Here is a 13,137-nt window from a genome sequence, read left to right as displayed (position 1 = left end):
GCCGTTCCTCATAAGGCATCCAATAATGGATTATTGAATATTGCTTTATTTGATAGAAGCTGTTTATTTCAAAGTTATTGTGACTTTTTATATTGGATTAGATTTTTAGTATTAATGTTTCATTGCTATTTTTATATGTGTTGGAAGCTGCCCAGAGTGACTGGAGCAGATGGGTGGTGTAATAATAATAATAATAATAATAATAATAATAATAATAATAATAGACATCTTCATCAGACTATGCTTGTTTTCTCCTGCTCTGGAGAGTCGGACCCGAAGCAGTGACTTCAAGTTACAAGAAAGAAGATTCTGACTAAACATCAGGAAGAGCTTTCTGGCAGTAAAGGTAAAAGGTAAAAGGTCAAAGGCGATTATGGGGTTGCGGTGCTCATCTCGCTTTCAGGGAGCTGGTGTTTGTCCACAGACAGCTTTCCGGGTCATGTGGCCAGCAGAACTAAACCACTTCTGGTGCAACAGGACACCGTGATGAAAACCAGAGCGCACGGAAACGCCATTTACCTTCCTGCCGCAGCAGTACCTATTTATCTATTTATGTTCCCACTGTGGAAGGACGTGTGGACCCAGAATTGGCCTCCACAGTCACTTACGGACTCACTGTTAAAACCGTGTTCATGGAAGACAATCTTACTTGGCTATGAGGGATCACCAAAGAAGAAGAAGAAGAAGACCTATTTATCTACTTGCCCTGGTGTGCTTTCGAACTGCCAGGTTGGCAGGAGCTGGGACAGAGCAACAGGAGCTCACCCCATCAGGGGGATTCGAACCACTGACCTTCTGATCTGGCAGTAGGAGCTGTTTGATGGTGGAACGGACTCTGCTTAAAAACCTCCCAGGAAGGCGGTGGACTCTGCTTCCTTGGAGGTTTTTAAGCAGAGGTTGGGCAGCCATCTGTCATGGATGCCTTAGCTGAGATTCCTGCATCGCAGGGGGTTGGGCTAGATGACCGCTGGGGTCCCTTCCATCTCCAGAGATCTACGGTTCCGTGTAGGACTGGGAATGCCTGAGTTTTATGAGACTATGATGGATAGAGCGATGTTATCTATGAAGGAGATGATATATGGAAACCATCTCGATTTGAGGATTGGAAGAACGGAAAATTCACACAGGACTATGATTTCTATTGGTGTTTACCGGCTTATCAGAAGAGATCATAAAGAAAAAAGAGAAAATATATGAACAAGATGTGATGTGGAAACAGCAAGATAAGATGGGATAGAATTATGAACTCTGTTTGAACTGATTGGGACATTAACGCAGCAGCAAGAAGATGATCAGAATTCCCCTTCGCATCTTGAAATATGGGTCCCCCCAACAAAATTTAAAATTTGGCTTTGTAATTCGGAATTTATGTGATATGATTTAATTTGATGTGATTGGCCAGTTAATTAAAATTATTTTTTTAAAAAAAGGACTGGGAATGTCTGTTCTCTGAAACCCGGAGGAGCTGCTGCCAGTGTCGGTGGCCCAAGGATTCTGACATCTACGTTCCTAACCCACCACAGCCAAGTTAGGTGTCTTCGGAGAGGCTTTTGCTCTGCTGGCTTGACACAGAAACAGAAAAGTGTCAAGCGATCTGGGGTGGGGAGAGAAAACCCTTTCCACACAAGGCGTTGAACTCGAGCATCTTCACCCCTTGCCAGGAAACTGACAAAGCCCTCCCTGCAAAAAAAACCCCAGCCATCTCGCGCCCAGGAAACACAACCAGCCTGCGGCAACAGCGGCAGCAGGACCAAGATAAATATTAGTATTGCAGAGGACACGAAGGAACCAGAGTCCTTGGATGTGCTTGTCTTCTCCGCACCCAGGCTGTTTATAAGAAGTCCCAAATGTTTAGAGGATTTGCGTTCCTGGTTAAGAGTACAGAGCGGGGAAAGGAAGAAGGGGTATGTAGAGAGTCGTCCATCACTCTCCGAAAGCGCAGCAAAAACACACAGCGTTCAGACCACCCACCTTTTTTGCAATTTACACTTGGGCGAAGAAGAGTTTTTCCTTTCCTCTGGTTCCGAAAATTCTTGCTGGCCACTTTCGTCAGGCCGGACTGTGGCCAAGGCATTAGAAACCCACTCTACGCCATTCATAATTTTTATAAAACCTCTGTTGTGAAAGCACACTTCAAACATCCTGCTCTGGCTAAGCCATTTGTCTCCAGCCGTTACGGACCCCCTTTTTTTAACTTGTCTGTAACATGGGGCCTGTTTTTATTTTACCGTATATGTCCCTGATCTTTTCTCTCATCCCCCTTGAAAGAAAGGAAGTCTTCTGCAATGGTAAAACACAGCCCTCGTGAAAACAGGGCTCTGCCCCAGCTATTCAACCTCAGGGCTAGATTGCAGCAGCAGCAGCAGAGACACTTTGCAGGGCTTCCCTAGCGCTTGGTCTGGAAAAAACTGCAGCCAAGTGCAAAATGCACTAGCGGTTCGGGAAGAGACTGCGCGGCTGCAGTGCTGGGAGACATTTATTGTTTAGAGAAAAGGTGAGTTAAGAGGCGAAATGATACGAGGTTTATAGGATGCCTGGCATGGACAAAGTGAATAATAATAATAATAATTTATTATTTATTATTTATACCCCGTCCATCTGGCTGAGTTTCCCCAGCCACTCTGGGCGGCTCACAATTGTTGAAAACAACACAGCATTAAATATTAAAAACTTCCCTAAGCAGGGCTGCCTTCAGATGTCTTTTAAAAACAGGATAGCTGCTTATTTCCTTGGCATCTGCTGGGAGGGCGTTCCATAGGGCAGGCGCCACTACAGAGAAGGCCCTCTGCCTGGTTCCCTGTAACCTCGCTTCTCGCAGGGAGGGAACCGCCAGAAGGCCCTCGGAGCTGGACCTCAGTGTCCGGGCTGGACGATGGGGGTGGAGACACTCCTTCAGGTATACTGGACCGAGGCCGTTTAGGGCTTTCAAGGTCAGCCCCAACACTTTGAATTGTGCTCGGAAACGTCCTGGGAGCCAATGTAGGTCTTTCAGGACTGGTGTTATGTGGTCTCGGTGGCCGCTCCCAGTCCCCAGTCTGGCTGCCGCATTCTGGATTAGTTGCAGTTTCCGGGTCACCATGGAGAGTGCATTGCAGTAGTCCAAGCGGGAGATAACCAGAGCATGCACCACTCTGGCGAGACAGTCTGCGGACAGGGAGGGTCTCAGGTCCCTCTAGAACTCGTGGAATGTTGGAAGGTTTGGGGCGGATGAAAGGAAGGACTTCTTGGCTCTCCAGGTAGCTCAGTTGGTAAGAGCACGAGACTCTTAATCTCAGGGGTTCTGGGTTTGAGCCCCACGTTGGGCGAATTTTCTGCCTTGCAGGAGGCTGGACTAGACAACCCTCATGGTCCCTACAGTTCTAAGATTCGTGAGGTGCATTGTTAAAAATTATGGAACTCACTCCTCCAGGAGGCAGTGATGGCTTGGACCACAGTGTGGCTTTCGAAGATGGGGCAAATTCAGGGGGGAGAAGGGCGTCAATGGTTACTAGTTGGAAGCAGCAACCCTCCCCAATACCAGTTGCTGGAAATTGCAGGAGGGGAGAGTTGCTCTCAAGCCTATCTTTCATTTCTCACGGGCATCTGGTTGGCCACTGTGGGATCAGGACGCCGGACGATGATGGGAGACTGGCCTGATCCACAAGGCTAGTCTTATATGCTTGTAACGCTTTTGCCTAGAGAGCTGCGCTACGCCTCACCAGTGTCTCAAGTGAACAAAAAAAGAAATTGCTGCTCCTTAGTGACATCTCGTGGCTTGTCAGAAACCAGGCCTTTATAAAGAAGGAAAAGACAACTCAAATATATGCAAATTAAGACACTTTAGACCAGGGGTAGGCAAACTAAGGCCTGGGGGCTGGATCCGGCCCAATCGCCTTCTCAATCCGGCCCGCGGATGGTCCAGGAATCAGCGTGTTTTCACATGAGTAGAATGTGTCCTTTTATTTAAAATGCATCTCTGGGTTATTTGTGGGGCATAGGAATTCGTTCATTCCTTTTTCCAAAATATAGTCTGGCCCCCCACAAGGTCCGAGGGACAGCCCCCTGCTGAAAAAGTTTGCTGACCCTTGCTTTTGCCCAACCCCACCCTGTCAGTCTTTGTCAACCTTCCAGATACCTTCCAGATATTTTGGGTTATCAGCCCCCAAGAAGCACAGATATATGATGCTGGGGCTGGCAGGCGGGGGGGGGATTGTACTCCCAAACATCTGGAATGGTTGCAGGCCTGAGAAAATACAAAAATATTCAAGAAACACAAAGATTGGTAGAACAGGTTTAAGTGCTCTGATCTGCAACAAAGCCAACAGCTTTGAAAGAAGGCCATGAAGATTTTGGCATCTAGATCTTGCTCTGCCCGTTAAGATCTCCCCTCCACACGCCCAATGGGGGGGGGACCCATTACCAACACCCCCTCTTACACCAGCTTTTTGCTTGCCCCGATTGGGAGAGGGGACAGCCGCTCAGCTCTCCCTACCACACTGATGGGTTGGGGTGAATGGTTCGCAAGTTGGCTTGCAAATAGGATGGAGGTGGCAGAAGGGGGGGAAACTGTTCTAGTGTCACGAGTGAGATCCGTATTCCATCTAAAGGCATCCTCTTTTCCCATTTCGAAATGGGAATCTTGGATCCCTCCCAGAAACTTTTATCATGATGATTTTAGAATACTGAAATAACACCTAGCGCCCAGCGGTTAATTCTTGGCAGCCGGCTAAATAATTCCCGCCCTCTGAACCACAGAGAATGAGTTCCTTTGCATGGATTTACAAGGAAGGAGATTCCCACTAAACATTAGGAAGAACTTTCTGATGGCAAAAGCTGTTTGACAGTGGGATTCCTCTGAAGGTGCTAAACTCTCCTTCTTGGAGGTTTTTAAGCAGAGGTTGGGTGGGTCATCTGTCAGTTCTTTTACCTTAGATTCCTGCTTTGTAGACAAATGGACCCGATGAATAATAATAATAATTTATTATTTGTACCCCACCCATCTGGCTGGGTTTCCCCAGCCACTCTGGGCGGCTTCCATAGAAACCCCAAAACACTAAAATATCATACATTAAAAACTTCCCTGAACAGGGCTGCCTTAAGATGTCTTCTGAATGTCAGGTAGTTGTTTATCGCTTTGACATCTAATGGGAGGGTGTTCCACAGGGCGGGCACCACTACCGAGAAGGCCCTCTGCCTGGTTCCCTGTAGCTTTGCTTCTCGCAGGGAGGGAACCGCCAGAAGGCCCTCGGAGCTGGACCTTAGCGTCCGGGCAGAATGATGGGGGTGGAGATGAGCAGAGGATCCCTTCCAACTCTATGGCTCTTAAGAAACAAACTCAGGGCTAGTGATATTCATGGACTCGTGTATCCCAGGGGACATAACTGCTGGAATTTTTCTTACCCGCCCCAACTCTATTGAAAAAGGGAAGGGAGAAAACAGGCCAAGAAGTATGTTGGCGGTTTTTTGCTTTTTTTGTAAGGAACAGATTTTATTCCAATTTCAAACAATTTTTATTTCAGGAGAAAGATATGAAAATCGATTTCCATCAGGTACTTCTAAACAACGAGGGTCAGCACCCAGCAGACGAGAGAAACTGATGGGTTCCGGGAAGGCCCCGATCCTGCCTCACAGACTGGACAGAAATAAAGAGAGAGACAAGGACGGGGGGCCCAAAAAAACTGATCCCGGGCCACATGATTCAGAATCCCTTCCCACCCACCCCCTGCCCCCTCACGCGTTAAACATCACATGCAATTTTCAAAATGACGAAAATGTTTCCCCCCCCTCCCTTTTAAAAACAGCATTTTTTAATATATATAGTAGTTTCCGTTCTCTTTAAATAGGATGTTTAAATGTTTCTTCTTTTTAAATCAGGATCTCTTATAATATACAAGTATAACCAAATAATTTTTCACCACACTTGTAAGAGAGAGTCTCTGGTAACTAAAGGGGGAGAAAAAAAAAAAGAAGTATGGGGCATTGGCACAAACCATAAACGCTTAAAAAAAATTTACACACACGCACACGCACACACACATACATACATACAGAGAGTACTGAGTTACAGACTTGAACCTCTGTTGGACTCAAAACCACCTTTTTGCTTTCAGTGAAGCGTAGTACAAATTAATGGCCAGAAGTAGGGGGGAAAGCATTTGTATTTAAAAGTAGTTATAAAAAGCGAAACAAAAACAGTGTGCAGGGGATGAACTAAACATGCAACTGAAGGCAATGAACAAACAAATAATTCTTCGCTTCCGGGAAGGGGAAGGGAAGACGCGGCGGAAGTATAAGGGAGAGGGGTTGTTTGCCAGAGGGGCTGATCACAAGGAAATGGAATGATGGCGGATGTGTACTTTTTGACAATCCTCTTCCTAAAAGGAGGTGAAGGGGTTTGAGAGCAGGCGCCTCTTCAGTAGGGCTTGGGGTTTCTTTTCGTTTAAAGTGCACTGTGATCAGAACTTGGTCAACAGGTTGCTCCTTCATCTCGGCTTTTTTTTTCTTCCTTTTTCGAGTTTCTCCACCACCACCACCACACGCGAGAACCCCCAGGTCCTTGGGCCCCTGGCACATCTGAAACCCCAAACCAGCTCCCGTCGGGTGGGCTGGGGAAAGAGGGAGGGCGCTGTGGGATGGCTTTGGCACATCGAGAGCAAGCAATGACCGGGCTCGAGGGACGGGTCGCAAAAGCTGGTCTGTAAAAGGAGGCTTTGCAACAGCACCCAGGTGGAGGTGGGCAGGTGTCGCTCGCAAGAACCAACATTGCCTTCACGACGAGCGCCTCCCGCTCTGTCCTCGGATCTGCGGCATCGCCCAACGGACATTTCTCTGCAGAGGGCCACCACCGTCCGACAAGCCAAGCCGGGTTCAGGTAGGGAGCACCGCCCCCCAAGAGAGTCAATACGAGAGACGCTAAGCTCAAGAAACTGGCTTCCTGGCTCCTAGATTTCTCAGGTACACACGTCCAATGCCTGCAGCGGACGTTGCAGATCGAGGTGTGCAGAAGACTCCGGGCGGCGAGAGGAAAGCCATGGCACGTTTGCAACGGCAGAACTTCCCCTTGTAGAGTTGGCAAGATGACAAAAACAGACACGGCCGTCTTGGCCGAAGCAGGAAGGCCCTCCCCTCCCTCACCGTTGTCACTCCCCACCCCACCCCAAAAAACCCCACACACATTTAGACAAAATCAGGAATGTTATTCTAGAAAGCAGAGGCTGCCTTGCCTTTCATCGACTCAACAGGACCTCTCAGCGTGCATGGGATTCCTCCTCCTCCATCTCCCAAGTGAAGAACTTATCGGGCTCGTGGTGCTGGGTGTGCGAGAGAAGCCAGGAATCCCCTTCCCAAAAACCAAAAAGCAACGAAAGAAGAAATACGGCTCACTTCTGCTTCCTTCTGTAGTGTTTGGTGACGTGGAGCAGACCCAGAAAAACCTGCGCCTCAACCCCCCCCTGGAATGCTGCAGGTATCCACGTGCAATTAGGGTTTTTTAGTAGTGTCGAGAGAAAAATGCAAAAAGAAGTTTACCTAGTGTTGCCCTAAGCGACGTTTAAAAGCACGTTTGACACTCCCTTTGCTGGCCCAACCTGGCCGTTCGGAAAGACGTCGAAGTCTCAGGCTGTCCTCCGTAGCGTCTGAGAAATTGGCTGTGAGCGCTCCTCGAAGCCACGTTAGTGTTTGTCTGAACTTCCTTCGCATCCAGAGGGCGCGACTTAAAAAGCTCCCCTGCCCTCGCGAAAGCGTCCCTTGCTCCAGCCCCGTGGCGATTCTCCTTCCTGGCGAACCAGCAAAGAATTTCTCATCGGGGTTGGCTGTGGTTTTTTTTTTTGGCACCGTCTCCTGCCGGCTTCACAAAAGCAGGCTTTGCAGAACACGTTTTGGCACAAGAGAGTCCAGAAGCAGAACCTCTTTCTCTCACCCCGCTTTGAAAAGCTGAAACCGCTGTCTCGGCCAAAGCAGATTCGCCAGTTCCGCCGCTGACCTGCTGCCGCTGCAGATGGGCTCCCCACCCCCAGAATAAATACCTGTGCAACTGCTTCCGGTGGAACAAAGCTTTTGGAAGTTTAAGGGGCGCGGGAGGTTAAGTAGTAGTAGCTACCGCTCACCCTAGCCCTGGCAAATGAAGCGGCAATCGGTTGCAGAGAGCTTCCGACTCTTTTCCTAGAACCTTCCAAGATAAAAGCAGCAGTCTCTGCAAGCCACAAAACCTAGTGGGTCCTTCCTCGCTTGGATTAACCTTGAAGGATCGACACATTCTTTGGGGGGGGGGAGGGTGTCTTACAAACCCAAGCGGTTGTTGGCATGTTGCACACACTCATACGGGCGAGAGAGAGGATCTAGAATGAATCAGAACCTCAGATCTCTCTCTCCTAGCCCAGTGTAGGCTCCGCTCCCCCGCCGTGCGAAACACGCAGAGTCCTCACGCCGGGCGAGGAGACTCCCTACGGCGAGCTTAATTTTCTCTTTAAAAGATAATACGGCAACAACGACGTTCAGGCACTTTCCCTCCCCCAGCAGGCTCGTTAGCTATTGCTCGGTTTGTAAGTCTATGAACAACAACAACAAAAGTACGGCGTTATGATGTAGCAAACTATATATAGTACAATAATTTAAAAAAAAAATCACAGTCTCAATATAACTTTCATAATTGATAAGGAAGGGAAGAGAATCTATACTAAGGTGGTACAAAAAAATAAACGAGGAAGGAAAAGAGATAGCTTGTGGTTTTTTGTTTTTTTTTGCACTACTGTTAAGAGACACAGAAGCTCCTGTTCTTCCCAAGGTGTCATCCAGGTACCCTCAAGTCCTTTTTTGGGCAGGAGACGCCAAGGTTCCCGGGCAGAAAAGCAAAGCTGAACCCGAGGAATCGTACGGCACGCGAGGCGAAGGTACAAAGGAGCACCCAGAATCTTCCACGGCCAAGCGAGAGAGAGAGAGCTTGCCAGGCCTTGGCCAAGAAGCCTGCGGACTCCCATCTTATCGCTGGAACAGAAAGGAACAGTAAGAATTGGCTAACGCAGAAGGACAGAGTCCGAGAGGAAGGCTCGCCTTGGGCTGTCGACCAGAAAGCGGGAAATTAACAAAGTGCGAGAGAGAGAGAGAGAGAGAGGAAACGTGTCCCGTGTTTGTTTGTTTTTTAAAACTGTGAAATAAAAGCACATTTGTTTGTTTTTTTAAAAAAATCATCATCATCATCATCACCAGCTATTCTGTGGAGCAGACAGAGACTCCATGATGACAAGTGAGCAAACGAAACGAAACGAAAATAACCCCAAAGACCTTGCCACTCCACAGATCAATTTGCAATCATTACATCATTAAAAATCAAGATTCTTCCCCCCCCCCTGTACATATTTTTCTGTTTTGTTTAAATTCACGGGGTTCTCTCGTCTTTTAACTTTCTTCACAACAAAAGGTCTCCCGAGGATACCTGGGGAGGGGGGCGGGTGGGGGGGGCGGGCGGGTGGGTGGTGGGGAAGAAGAGGGCAGGCAGATGAAGGTCAGACTAGGTTATATTCCTTCAAGTTGAGCTGGAGGATGGTGTCCTTGACGGCAGCAAAGACAAACCGAATGTTTTCCGTATCTGTGGCACATGTGAAGTGAGAGTAGATGATTTTGTCGCTGTCGGGGTTTAGATCCACAAACATCTTGAGGATGAACTCCCGAGCCGCCTGGGCGTCTCTCTGGGGGCCTGAGGAGAGACAAGAAAACATGGGATGGGGTTGGAGACAGAAAACATGGGATGGGGCTGACGTACCAACCATCCAGGAGTGGCAGGCGAAGTTGACAGAATATGCAGAACTTGCCAAATTGTCAGGGAGGATCCGGGACCAGGAAGATCAAAGATGCCAAAATAATTGGGAGTAAATTTATTGAATATTTAAAGAATTGTAAAGAGGTCAAGACACTAGCAGGATTGACATACAGTGGTGCCTCGCAAGACGAAAAGAATCCGTTCTGTGATTCTCTTCGTCTAGCCGTTTTTTCGTCTTGCGAAGCAAGCCCATTGAAGGATTAGCGGATTAGCGCTATTAGCGGCTTATCTGCTGATCGGATCAGCTGATAAGTGGCTTAGCGGCTTAGAAAAAGGGGGGGGGGAACCAGCAGGAACTCGCAAGACATTGTTGTCTTGCGAAGCAAGCCCATAGGAAATTTGTTTTGCGAAGCACCTCCAAAATGGAAAACTCTTTCGTCTAGCGAGTTTTCCGTCTTGCGAGGCATTCGTCTTGCGGGGCACCACTGTAATACCTTCAATGTATAATAGTACTAATGTGAGAATGATGTGCACAATAGAAAGAGAGCCAGTGTGGTGCAGTGGTTAAGAGCGGTAGTCTCGTAATCTGGGGAACCGGGTTCACTTCCCCGCTCCTCCACATGCAGCTGCTGGGTGACCTTGGGCCAGTCACACTTCTCTGAAGTCTCTCAGCCCCACTCACCTCACAGAGTGTTTGTTGTGGGGGAGGAAGGGAAAGGAGAATGTTAGCCGCTTTGAGACTCCTTAGGGTGAGTGAGAGCCAGGATATCAATCCAAAGAAACTCTCAATATACCAATTGCAGGGAGGGAGGGGAGTCGCGACTCGGCAGAGTCAAAGGGAATGTATGGCATTAATATGGTTTGTTGGAAAAGAATATGTAAGGAAAACAATAAAAATTTACTTGGGGGGGAAAAAGAAAACATGGGAGGGGGACAAGGAGGAAAGGAACGGCTCCAATTAGGAGATTCCCACTCATGTTTACCCTGGTGTCCCCCCCAACCGCTGAGATTTGAGAGGCGGCCGTATTGCTTCTGGTTTAACGTCACTGCCGAAAATTAAATCACCGCCTGGGTGTTTCGATTGCTATGGGTCAATTTTAACGGCCCTATTTGCAAACCGAGATTTTATAGGTGGAAGGAAGTCTATGCATTTACATCAACACAAAGGGACTGGCGGCTAATGCGGAGGAGAAGCGAGATAGGCTAAACTGATGTGTACGAGCTGAGCACCCCTCAACACTGTCTCCCCATAGCAGCATCCCTGACCACCGGTCCTGATAGCTAGGGATGCGGAACTTGGTCCAGGAGTATGCCTGATCCTTTCTCAGTCAAGATGGTGGCAATCACCACCGCAGAGGCATAGTTTTCAGAAGCACCCCAACTCCTAAGGGGATTTCGTGGTGAAGAAACCGATTGGTTCCTACAGGGAGGTGTTTAAATCGGCAGGGCCCCATGTACCTTGGCTGAGGTATTGTGACATAGGTAGGCAAACTAAGGCTCAGGGGCCAGATCCGGCCCAATCGCCTTCTCAATCTGGCCTGCGGATGGTCCGGGAATCAGCATGTTTATACATGAGTAGAATGTGTGCTTTTATTTAAAATGCACCTCTGGGTTATTTGTGGGGCCTGCCTGGTGTTTTTACATGAGTAGAATGTGTCCTTTTATTTAAAATGCATCTCTGGGTTATTTGTGGGGCACAGGAATTTGTTCATTTCCCCCCCCGCCCCCAAATATAGTCTGGCTCCCCACAAGGTCTGAGGGACAGTGGACTGTCCCCCTGCTGAAAATGTTTGCTGACCCCTCTTGCAGTTCAATTATGGCCTATTCAAGAGATCACATGGCCCACGTGCCAGACTACCCAAACCCCTGGCAGCCTTTCGAGCTAGGAGGGCAAAGTGTCAGGGACCTTGGAAGCTGCCTCATGCAGAGCCAAGACAATTGGGCCCTTCTAGCTTGGTCCTGCCTGGACCGCCTTTTTCGAGTTTCAGACATGGGGCTCTCAGCCCTCCGAGGATATGCCCACAGTTCAACCTGACGCCTTCTACCTCTGGAAAACTACCACAAGCCAGTCTTTTTGGAGGCCTTAAAAGGTAAAGGGACCCCTGACCATTAGGTCCAGTCGTGGCTGACTCTGGGGTTGCGGTGCTCATCTAGCTTTACTGGCCGAGGGAGCCGGCGTACAGCTTCCGGGTCATGTGGCCAGCAGGACTAAGCCGCTTCTGGCGAACCAGAGCAGCGCACGGAAACGCCGTTTACCTTCCCACCGGTGGGGTACCTATTTATCTACTTGCACTTGGTCATGCTTTCGAACTGCTAGGTTGGCAGGAGCAGGCCCCTCTCCCTGTGGAAAGCCCTCCCTTCAGATGTCAAGGAGATAAAGAATTACGCACCTTTTAGAAGACATCTGAAGGCAGCCCTGTATCGGGAGGTTTTTAACAGCTGGATGTTTTTAGATTTGCTGTGAGCCAACCAGAGTGGCTGGGGAAACCCAGCCAGATGGGCAGGGTATAAATAATAAAAGCCAAGGAGGCCACCTACTGTCTGAAACCAAAGGGGCGCAGTGGTTGCCAGATGTGATATATACAGTGGTACCTCGGGTTAACTACTTAATTCGTTCCGGAGGTCCGTTCTTAACATGAAACTGTTCTTAAACTGAAGCACCACTTTAGCTAATGGGGCCTCCTGCTGCCGCCGGAACACGATTTCTGCTCTCATCCTGAAGCAAAGTTCTTAACCTGAAGCACTATTTCTGGGTTAGCGGAGTCTGTAACCTGAAGCGTCTGTAACCCGAGGTACCACTGTATTGGCGTTCTCTCCAGTTTTCCTTCCCCACTTTAATACCATCTAGACCAGCGGTTCTCAACCTGTGGGTCCCCAGATGTTGTTGGACTACAACTCCCATCATCCCTGAGCTCTGGCCTTGCTAGCTAGGGGTGATGGGATGTGTAGTTCAACAACATCTGGGGACCCACAGGTTGAGAAAGGCTGATTTAGATGTTTTGGACCACAACTCCCACCGGCCGTAAACAGCACTGGCTGGGACAGATGGGAGCTGTGACCCAAAACACCTGAATTGGAATTGGAAAGGATACCCAAGGGTCATCCAGTCCAACCCCCTGCAGTGCAGGAATTGCAACTGAAGCAGCCAAGACAGATTGGCTGTCCAACCTCTGCTTGAAAACCTCCAAGGAAGGAGAGTCCACCACCTCCCGAGGGAGTCCGTTCCACTGCCGAACGGCTCTCGCTGTCAGAACGTTCTTCCTGATGTTTAAGTCAGAATCTATTTTCTTGTAACTTCAAGTCTGTTTTAGAGAGACTGGTAAGAGCAGGTGGTGTTGTTGTTTTTTAAAAAATAAAAATAAAATTCCTTTCAGTAGCACCTTAAAGACCAACTAAGTTAGTTC

General features: G+C 48.6%; 2 protein-coding genes across 2 annotated transcripts in view; one reads left to right on the top strand and one right to left on the bottom strand.

The window, feature by feature from the left end:
- The window catches only part of LOC310697487 (duodenase-1-like), a 167,352-nt gene that overhangs the window by 53,486 nt on the left and 100,729 nt on the right, over nt 1-13,137 (top strand). The gene's annotated exons all lie outside the window — the stretch shown is intronic.
- LOC310697421 (guanine nucleotide-binding protein subunit alpha-11) overlaps nt 6,140-13,137 on the bottom strand; it is a 33,079-nt gene continuing 26,081 nt past the window's right edge. Inside the window, exon 7 of the mRNA XM_083484071.1 lies at nt 6,140-9,670. Within this exon, the coding sequence (XP_083340197.1) occupies nt 9,480-9,670 (191 nt within the window). The 3' untranslated portion in view covers nt 6,140-9,479. The remainder of the gene's footprint in view (nt 9,671-13,137) is intronic.

This window comes from Podarcis liolepis (genome assembly GCF_965112155.1).
Source record: "Podarcis liolepis genome assembly, chromosome: 18".
In the NCBI taxonomy this organism is placed as follows: domain Eukaryota; kingdom Metazoa; phylum Chordata; class Lepidosauria; order Squamata; family Lacertidae; genus Podarcis; species Podarcis liolepis.
The sequence above is the reverse complement of the archived record's forward strand: the minus strand, read 5'-3'. Positions and strand labels throughout refer to the sequence as shown.